Source organism: Trichechus manatus, unplaced genomic scaffold (genome assembly GCF_000243295.1).
Source record: "Trichechus manatus latirostris isolate Lorelei unplaced genomic scaffold, TriManLat1.0 scaffold00134, whole genome shotgun sequence".
Lineage (NCBI taxonomy): Eukaryota > Metazoa > Chordata > Mammalia > Sirenia > Trichechidae > Trichechus > Trichechus manatus.
The window spans coordinates 5,946,222-5,956,407 of record NW_004444070.1 but is presented as its reverse complement, the minus strand read 5'-3'; the positions used below and the strand labels follow the sequence as shown (position 1 = coordinate 5,956,407).

Sequence of the window (10,186 nt, the reverse complement as noted above, 5' to 3'; positions counted from 1 at the left end):
CGATGGAGTATTACTCAGCCACAGAAGAGAAACTACCCAAGTGCCCGTCAACAGATGAATGGATGAGCAAGATGTGGTCCATCCATACGATGGAGCATTACTCAGCCATCAAGAGAAATGAAGTCCCGATGCATGCCACAAGGTGGATGAACCTTGAAAACATCACTCTGAGAGAGATATCAGACGGCAAGGGCTGCATATAGGCTGATTCTGTTTCATGAGATGTCCAGACCAGGCAAATCCACAGCGACAGAAAGGGGGTTAGTGATGGCCACGACTGGGGGAGGGGGAGGGAGGGACCGCTCACGGGGGTGGGGTTTCCTTTTGGCGCAGTGAGAAGGTTCTGGAGCTGGACAGAGGTGGTGGCTGCAGAACACTGGGGATGCATTCGATGCACTGAGTTGCACACTTTCCAGTGGGGAAGACGGTGAATTTTACGTGAAGTGAATTTTGGGAGAGGTACTCCAGGGGTATGGCTGTTACTTTTCTGGAAAGAAAACATAATCGCAAATAGACTAAAATGCAATTTCTCATCTGGGCGTTTTCTCTACATTTTTTTTTTTTAATTGAAAGCTTTGACTTTATTAGTTAAAGCTGGTGGTGGTTAAAAACAACCAAAGCCAAACCCCCTTGCCGTCGAGTGGATTCATAGCGACCCTATAGGACAGAGTAGAACCGCCCCACAGGGTTTCCAAGGCTGTAAATCTTTACGGAAGCAGACTGTCTCATCTTTCTCCCACGGAGCAGCTTGGTAGGTTCAAACCACCAAAATTTCCGTTAGCAGTGGAGTGTTTAACCACTGGGCCACAAGGGCTCCTAGTGTTTAAAAGGATTGGTGTTTTCCCAACTTTTTTTTTTTTTTAATTGAAAGCTTGACTTTATTGATTTAAGCTGGAAGTGGTGAAAAGGGTCGAAAGTCAGTGCGTTTATAGATGGAAGGACTTTGAAAATGATAATGGCCTGTTGGGTATCATCATAACAAGAGTTATGCTAAGTTATCATGAACAGCTCATCGAGGATAATGAGAACAGATGCACAACTTGAACAAGGTAATCGATGTCACTGAATTGTACGTGTAGACTGTTAAATTGGCATATATTTCATTGTGTATATTTTCACCACAATTAAAAATAAAAAAGATTAAAAAAAAAAAACCTGTCTCCTTAGGATGACCTGTCATAATAATTGCAGGCAGGTGTACCCCATCTTCTTGTAACGAAGACGAGCTTCTAGGAACAAAAATGGAAGGGTTTTGTTGTGGTTGTTTTAATTTCCACGTTTTGAAACTTGACTTCTAGCAGGTAAGGGATTTTTAAGCGGATGATGGTCATCTGTTAACGCCTTGAGCAGCAAGGGTGAACAAAACTCCAAATCTCTAGTGGCTTTGAGGTTCTAGTCTTATAGGCTGATCATACCTGAAGGATGATTTTCTCTTCTAAAAACTCAGTGTGATCTTCCCCACAGATATCTACCCAAAGCCAAAGCCGCCTTATCAGCCGCAGCCTGGAAACCCGGACAACGGAGGAAGTAAGAATTCTGAGGGTTCCAACTCATCCCAAAACCGACTGGATGGAATTGTCTTTTATTTATATGGTACCAGTAGCCGTCAAGTCAGCCTCGACTTATGATGCTCCCATGTGTGGCAGAGTAGAGCTGTGCTTTGGAGGGTTTTCAGTGGCTAATTTTACCAAAGGAGATCTCCAGGCCTTTCTTCCGAGGTGCTTCTTAGCACCCCTTCGTTAACCATTTGCGCCACCCAGGAGCTCCGTAGATATGTAGATATATAGACTATAGATACATAAATACATTAAAAAAAAAAAACCATTGCTGTCGAGTCGATTCCGACTCATAATGATCCTATAGGACAGAGTAGAACTGCCCCATAGGGTTTCCAAGGAGCAGCTGGTGGATTCAAACTGCCAACCTTCTGGTTAGCAGCCGTAGCTGTTAACCACTGCACCACCAGGGCTCCGCATAAATACATAGACAAAAAAAAATCAGTTGTCTTTGAGTCGATTTTGACTCATGACAACTCCGTATGTGTCAGAGTAGAACTGTACTCCACAGAGTTTTCAATGGCTAATTTTTTAGATGGAGATCGCCAGGCCTTTCTTCCAAGGCACCTCTGGGTGGACTTGAACCTCCATCCTTACGGTTAGCAGCCAAGGGTGTGTTACCTGTTTGCAGCACCCAGGGACTCCAGCTTTTATTTACTAGGAATTTTAACTTGGTTGCTTTTGAAATAAGTCATAGCCCCCTGGCAGGAAACTGAGTTCCGATCCTAACTAGCATGGAGTGAGAAGATTAAATTGACGCCAAATAATTTTATTTTCACTTTGTTCTGACATCTGAAAAATACATGGCACTCACGGGACACATTTTCTGTTATTGTGACGGAAAACAAATTAGGCTGGAAACCAAGTTCTTTTTCTAACTTGTTTTTAGCATGCTAAATAACTTGGGTTCTCCCAGTCAAGCAAGTCCAACTATGTTGTATATTTTCTGTCATTTCATCTTCATTTCTCCATTTTTTTCCTCCTAAAAGTCGCCAGTGACTTTCTCCATGAATTTTTTACACTCACCATGTAAGAACTACAATTCAACACAAAAAAGGAATTAATACAAAAAAAAAAACCCAGCTGCCATCAAGTCGACTCTGACTCACAACACCCCTGTGTGTGTCAGAGTAGAACTGTGCTCCACAGGGTTTTCAGTGGCAGATTTTTCAGAAGTAGATTGCCAGGCCTTTCTTCCAAAGTGCCTCTGTTAAAGTCAGAAAAATCCTCTGCAATGCAACAACCCTAAAACCCTGACCAGGCCGAGCGGTGTGCAAGCAGCTAAGGTGAGGACCTCTCGGTCTTCCTGGAAACTTGTTCTGTTGTTTAAACGCCATCACAGCCAACAGCATGTCCATCACGTCCAGTCACCCCACCTCCACAGCAGAGGCCGCTGAGAGTAGTGACTCAAACCCAGTGCAGCAACACCTAAGACTAAGTGAGGTAGTAAACAGACAATTAAGTCACTGGTTAGTCTACCTTCTCCCCATGGGGTCGCTGTGAGTCAGGGCTGACTTCGGGGCAACTAACAACCCCGGCAAAATGAAACAAATTCAGATGGGCTTCTCTGCTGCAGGACTTCTCAGAACCTTTAAAATGCTAACCATCCTTGAGAATGAATCATCCAAGGTGTCCTCTCAGTCAGCATTTTCCAAACCGGGGTGACTTGTCAAGTGGAGGAGGAAGACAAGCTGCAGGCTCATGATCTCCTGAGTCGGGGTAACATGAGGATCCTGGTGACTTTCTGCCCTTTGTTGTCAGGCATCTCTTCAAGCCAGCATTGTTCAAAAACAAAAACAAACACCGCTGCCGCGGAGTGAACGAAGCCTCATGGCGCCCCCGTGTGCATCAGAGCAGAACTGTGCTCCACAGGGTTTTCAATGGCTGACTTTTCAGAAGCAGGTCGCCAGGCCTTTCTTCCAAGGCGCCTCTGGGTGGACTTGAACCCCCAAGCTCTCAGCTAGCAGCTGAGCACGTTAACCATCTGTGCCACTCGGGGGATCCTGGGGTCTGTACCTCTCTTTTATATTAGCTTAAAATTAAAACATAATAAACCAGTTGCCGTCAAGTCGAGTCGACCCCGGCTCATGGCGCCCCCGTGCGTGTCAGAGTAGAACGTGCTCCATGGGGTTTTCAGTGGCTGATTTTTCAGAATTAGATCACCAGGCCTTTCTTCCGAGGAGCCTCTGGGTGGACCTGAACTTCAGACCTTTCTGTTAGCAGCAGAGTGCATTAACCATTTGCACCACACAAGAACTAAAAGACATCACACGAGAGAGTATATTTCAAGAAATGAAAAACACTCATGCTCGGCACATATTTACAGTTTTCTGAGATGGGTTTCTGGAAGAAGAGCTTTAAGAATTAAGTCCCTTCATTCGTCCTGAATTAAAGTACAGTTGGAGGAGCCCTGGTGGTGCAGTGATTAAAGCGCTTGGCTGCTAACCGAAAGGTCAGTGATTTGAACACACCAGTGGTTCTTCAGGAGAAAGACCTGACAATCTGCTGCCATAAAGGTTACAGCCTGGGAAGCCCTATGGGGCAGTTCTACCCCGTCACATGGTTGCTATGAGTCAGAACCGACTCATCGGCATACAACAATAATCCAAAAGGAAATGAAAACTATAATTAATGTACAATTAATAGCATCTGTGGTGAAGAGCTACGGCTGCCAACCAAAAGGTCAGCAGTTTGAATCCGCCAGCCGCCCCTTGGAAACCCTATGGGGCAGTTCTATCCTGCCCTATAGGGTCACTATGAGCTGGAATTGACTTTGACGGCAACGAGGTTTTTTTGTTTTAAAGTACAGTCCATCTCATTATTCAGGGATTCCGTGTTTGCAAATTCGCCGACTCATAAAATTTACTTGTAACCCTAAAATCAATACTCGAGACGCTTTCATATTCATATTCATTCATGGACATGCTTCACCAAAAAAACCCAAACCCATTGCCATCGAGTCAATTCCGACTCATAGCTACCCTATAGGACAGAATAGAACTGCCCCACAGGGTTTCCAATGAGCGCCTGGAGGATTCAAACTGCCAACCTTACGGTTAGCAGCCGTAGCTCTTAACCACTGTGCCACCAGGGTTTCCATGGACATGCTTAGAGTGGCAAAAGAGACCTGGCCATCTGCTCCTGTAAAGACTTCAGCCTAGAAAACCCTGTGGGGCAGTTCTACTCTGTCACATGGGGTCACTATGAGTCAGGATTGACTGGATGGCCCCCAACAACAACAACCCAGTCACAGACAGGCAGTGGGAGGGAGACTGAGACAGAAAGTATGTACGTGCAAAGGCCCTGGGGCAGCGAGTGCGTGGTGAGCTTGAGAAACAGCCTTGTGGTAAAAGTTACGGAATTTGGATAAAACGATGTACAGAAGCGAGGTGGAAAGTATAACACAGTATCAAAACGGGAGACATCTTCATCACAATGTGGGTGACTAGCTTTTGTAAACAATTCTGTTATCTGTGACAGCCCTAAACACTGAGGGTTAGCAACAGAACACCTGCCGTATCAATTCCAAGGATCCATGAGGCGTGAGAACCAGACACGGAGCTGCTCGGCACAAAGATGAAAGTAGTTTCCAAATTGTAGGCTTAGGGTCTTTAATGTAAACGTTGGCTCCACGATTTTTAACTGGGCAATAAAGAAAAAAAGAAAGAAAGAAAAAAATAGTGGCCAGCAAGTCGACTCTGACTCATGGTGCCCCCGTGTGTGTCAGAGTAGAACTGGGCTCCACAGGGTTCTCAGTGGCTGATTTTTCGGAAGTGATCACCAGGCCTTTCTTTCGCGGCACCTCTGGGTGGACTCGACTTCCAAACTTTTGGTGAGCAGCCAAGCACATTAACCGTTTGCATCCCCCAGGGACTCCAGCTGGGCAATAAACCAGTAAAACCAAACCAAACCACTGCCATGGAGTCGATTCCAACTCATAGTGACCCTGTAGGACAGAGTAGAACTGCCCCATAGGGTTTCCAAGGAGCGGCTGGCGGATTCGAACTGCCGGCCTTTTGGTTACCAGCTGAGCTCTTAGCCACTGCTCTACCAGGGCTCAGCTATGGCCAGAAATTTCAGGTGACCTATAACATCCCTTTGCATTTCAGAGCTTCCGTTTTAGCGATGGCTCATATCTGGGAGCTGGCCTTGTTTGCCTAAAGTCGCTGTATCATTTTCCGACAGATATCTACCCGAGGCCGGAGCCGCAGCCTCCTCGTCCACAGCCCGGCAGTCACGGCAACAGTGGAGGTAAGAGCAGTGAGTGTTAGGATGCGTTTAAGAGCGTTTGGGTGCATCTTTCTGTTTTAATGCCTTGAGATTCTAACCTTGATTGTGAAATGCCTACCGATAAACCTGTTGCCCTGGAGTCAAGTCAGAGTCATGGCGCCCCCATGTGTGTCAGAGTACTGTACTCCACAGGGTTTTCATGGCTGATTTTGGGGAAGTAGATTGCCAGGTCTTTCTTCCGAGGCACCTTGGGGGGAACTCGAACCTCCACACTTTTGATTAGCAGCCCAATACATTAACCATTTGTACCACCCAGGGACACCATATTGAAACTACAGGCTGCCGTCAAGTCAACTCCGACTCATGGCAACCCTACGTGTGTCAGAGTAGAACAGTGCTCCAGAGGGTATTCATTGGCTGATTTTTCAGAAGATCTCCAGGACTTTCTTTTGAGATGCCCCTGGGTGGACTTGAACTTCCTACCTTTCAGTGAGCAGCTGAGTGTTTTAACCTTTGCACCACATATAATAGTATATATTTTATATGTACTGTATGTATGCATATATATATAAACCAGTTGCTTGGACTAAACCAAAGCTAAGAAGTTTCCTGAATACAATCAAACACTTTGAGGGACAGAGTAGCAGGGGCAAGGGTCTGGGGACCATGCTTTCAGGGGACATCTAGGTCAACTGGCATAACAAAGCTTATGAAGAAAATGTTCTGCATCCTACTTTGGTGAGAGGCATCTGGGGTCTTAAAAGCTAGCGAGCGGCCATCTAAGATGCATCAATTCGTCCCAACTCACCTGGAGGAAAGGAGAATGAACACCAAAGTCAAAAGGAAAGTATTAGCCCAAGAGACAGAAAGGGCCAAATAACCTAGAGACTTCATCAGCCCGAGGCCAGAAGAACTAGATGGTGCCCGGCTACCACCAATGACCGCTCTGACAGGGAACACAACAGAGAGTCCCTGATGGAGCAGGAGAAAAGTGGGGTGCAGAACTCAAATTCTAGTAAAAAGATCAGACTTAACGGTCTGACTGAGACTGGAGGAACCCTGGAAGACACAGCCCCTGGACTCTCTGTCAACCCAGAACTAAAACCGTTCCTGAGACCAACTCTTCAGACAAAGATTGGACTGGACTATGGGACATAAAATGATACTTGGGAAGAGTGTGCTTCTTAGGTCAAGTAGATACATCAGACTAAATGGGCAGCTTCTGTCCGGAGGTGAGATGAGAAGGCAGAGAGGGTCAGGAGCTGGTTGAATGGACATGGGCAATAGGAGGTAGAAAGGAGGAGTGTGCTGTCACAATACGGGGAAAGCAACTAGGGTCACATAACAATGTATGTATAAATTTTTGTGTGAGAGACTAACCTGAATTGTAAACTTTCACTTAAAGCACAGCAATAAAATAAAAATAAAAACAGTTGCTGTGGAGTTGACCCCAACTCACGGCGCCCCCACGTGTGTCATAATAGAACTGTGCTCCACAGGGTATTCAGTGGATGACTCTTCTGACGTAGATCGCCAGGCCTTTCTTCTGAGGCACCTCTGGGTGGACTGGAACTTCCAACCTTTCAGTTAGCAACTGAGCGCTTAACCATTTGCACTACCCAGGAACTCCAAACCAGTTGCCATTGAGACTTATGGTGCCCCCATGTGTGTCAGAGTAGAACTGTGGTCCATAGCGTTTTTGGTTGGGTGATTTTCAGGAAGTAGATCACCAAACCTTTCTTCCAAATGAATCTCCAACCTTCCGGTTAGCCCCTGAGTATGTTAACCGTTTACACCACAACCCCACGATGTGGAGAGTGCCTCCAGGGCCCTGCTGTTCACTCCACACCAGTCCCCATCTCTTTCCCGGGAATCCATGAAGTTTGTTTTCCCGCGCCCCGGGCGTCCTGAGAAGAGCTGGCCAGGGTTGGAACCCGTTCTTAATCAGTGTCCGTTTAACTTAGTGTGGACTCAGAGCAGGGTTTTAAGGAGGTCTTCCTGGGGGACGGTTTAGGGACTGCAGTCTGCTGTCACCCACAGGGTACTTCAATGACATAGACCACAATGACGGGGGCCACCCGCCCAGACCCCGGCCTCCTGCAGGTACGTCCAGGGTTGCTTCGGGCACGTTGATTTGCCTGGAAAGGGTCGTCTGAGACATGTGACTTCCGGGGGAAATGGACACAGGATGAGGCGGAAGTGCAAAGTCGGGCACGAATGGGGTTGTGACGATGTGGACGATGGAGCAGAAGGTCTGGAGGCTGCATCGGAGGGGTTTGCCATTTATGGGTCTCGTTTACACCGGGATGATGGTTGTGAAATTGAGAAAACTGATCGTGATACACACAGACCTTTAGATTCCATTTTAAAACTGGTGTTCATTTTGATGGATGGACAGACAGACAGATGATAGATTAGATAGACAGATAATAGGTGGGGAGACAGAGATAATAGGTAGGTAGGTAAAGACAGAAAGACAGATAGACAGATAGACAGACAGACAGATACATAGATAGATACACAGGTAGATAGATAATAGGTAGGTAGGTAAGTAGATAGGTAGGTGGTAGGTAGGTAGATAGGCAAAGAGAGATTATATAGAGAGAAAGATAGCTAGCTAGCTAGCTAGATAAACTTCTACACACACATATATATGTCCATATGTATACATACATTTTCCTCTATAACTGGAGTATGAACGCCTACAAAGAATATTTCACACATAAATACAAGCACAGACAATGTGAGAGAGATAAGCATGTAACGCTGTACGCAACCATGTCACCTTCAGGCTTTATTTTCAAGTATGTGACGTCTCTCCTTTCTGTAGTTCTTTTGGAAGAGCGAGTGGGCTTGACCAGGATACCTTAGAAGGGTTGGTATCTGACCTCTGAACAAGCAGGTGGCTTCCAGAAATCTTTTCTGTGATGCTTAAACGCAATAAATGTAAATAGCTTTGTTGTAAAGGCTAGTACGGTAATTATCAGGAAAAAAATGCTAAAGAGTCCTTAATAAATTAAAGAGGATCCTGGTGGCACAGTGGTTAAAACACTCAGCTGCTATCCAAAAGGTCAGTGGTTCAAACCCACCAGCAGCTCTGAGGGAGAAAGATGTGGCAGTCTGCTCCAGTAAAGATTTACAGCCCTGGAAACCCTATGGGGCAGTTCTACTCTGTCCTGTAGGGTCGCCGTGAGTCAGAAGGGACTCAACTGAGTGGGTTTGGGTTCTTTTTTATTTTTTTTAAATAAATTCAAAGAAACTAAGAACATCTATGATTGGGAACATCTAGTTGGTTATCCCTTTAAAAGGTGAGTCTGTATTTTGGTCCCTGGCCCCAGGTAGATTTCTCCGTACAAGGAGGTTGTTCCTGCCATGATTTCGAGCTAGCGAGGTGGTTATTAGTGGCCATTGAGTGGATTCCAACTCATGGCGACCCCATGTTGTCAGAGTAGAACTGGGCTCCATGGGGCTTTCACTGGCTCATTTCTAGAAAGTAGATCGCCAGGCCTTTCCTCCAAGGCACCAGTGGGGTTGGAAGTGCCTGAATATTCTTTTTCTCTCTTTGTTTTCACTTCCACTAACGTCCTTAAATCCAACCAAACCCGTTGCCGTCGAGTCAACTCTGACTCATGGCGACCCTATGTGTTACACAGTAGAACTGCTCCATACGGTTTCCTTGGCTGTAGTCTTTACAGAAGCAGGTTGCCAGGTCTCTCTTCCGTGGTACTGCTGGGTGGGTTCAAACTGCCAACCTTTAGGTTAGCAGGTGAGCGCAAACCGCTGGCACCACCCAAGGACCTTCTCAGGGTGTGGGGTGTGGGGGCTTTTGTTCCGCGAAGTCAAAGAGGAGACAGCTCTTTCTACAGAGTCCAGTCCTGGCGCGAGTTTTCCTACCAGGAAGACATGACTTTGTGCGGGGGGTGGGGGGTCCCCTTGGGCGTCTGTTCTTTACCTGTCTCTGGTACCCTCTTGGGGTGGCTCAGAGCATGGCCTCTGTGTTTGCGCTTTCACCAGCCGAGGCACACAGATGCTGGCTGGAACCCCACACCCAGCAACACGCGTGTCCTCATCTCTCCCTTTTCTGCCCCATAGGCGGCGGTGGCGGCCACGACCCCAACTATGACAGCTACGGAAACACACACGGTACGGTACATCCACCCTCTGGGCACGTGAAGGGTGGCGGGAGAGGGCAGTGTTTCTGGGACCGCTGGTTGTCAGAAAATGAGGGAGACGTTCCACGATAGATGGGTAGATGGATAAGTGGATGGCTGGCTGGATGGATGGCTGGCTGGCTGGCTGGCTGGATGGATGGATGGATGGATGGATGGAAGGATGGATGGATGGATGGATGGGTGGCTGGGTGGCTGGCTGGCTGGATGGATGGATGGATGGATGGATGG

General features: G+C 46.9%; 1 protein-coding gene across 1 annotated transcript in view; it reads left to right on the top strand.

The window, feature by feature from the left end:
* XG (Xg glycoprotein (Xg blood group)) overlaps positions 1-10,186 on the top strand; it is a 56,774-nt gene that overhangs the window by 32,207 nt on the left and 14,381 nt on the right. The window contains exons 4-7 of the mRNA XM_023739482.1: positions 1,465-1,527; positions 5,742-5,807; positions 7,827-7,889; positions 9,879-9,929. Of these exons, the coding sequence (XP_023595250.1) occupies positions 1,465-1,527; positions 5,742-5,807; positions 7,827-7,889; positions 9,879-9,929 (243 nt within the window). The remainder of the gene's footprint in view (positions 1-1,464; positions 1,528-5,741; positions 5,808-7,826; positions 7,890-9,878; positions 9,930-10,186) is intronic.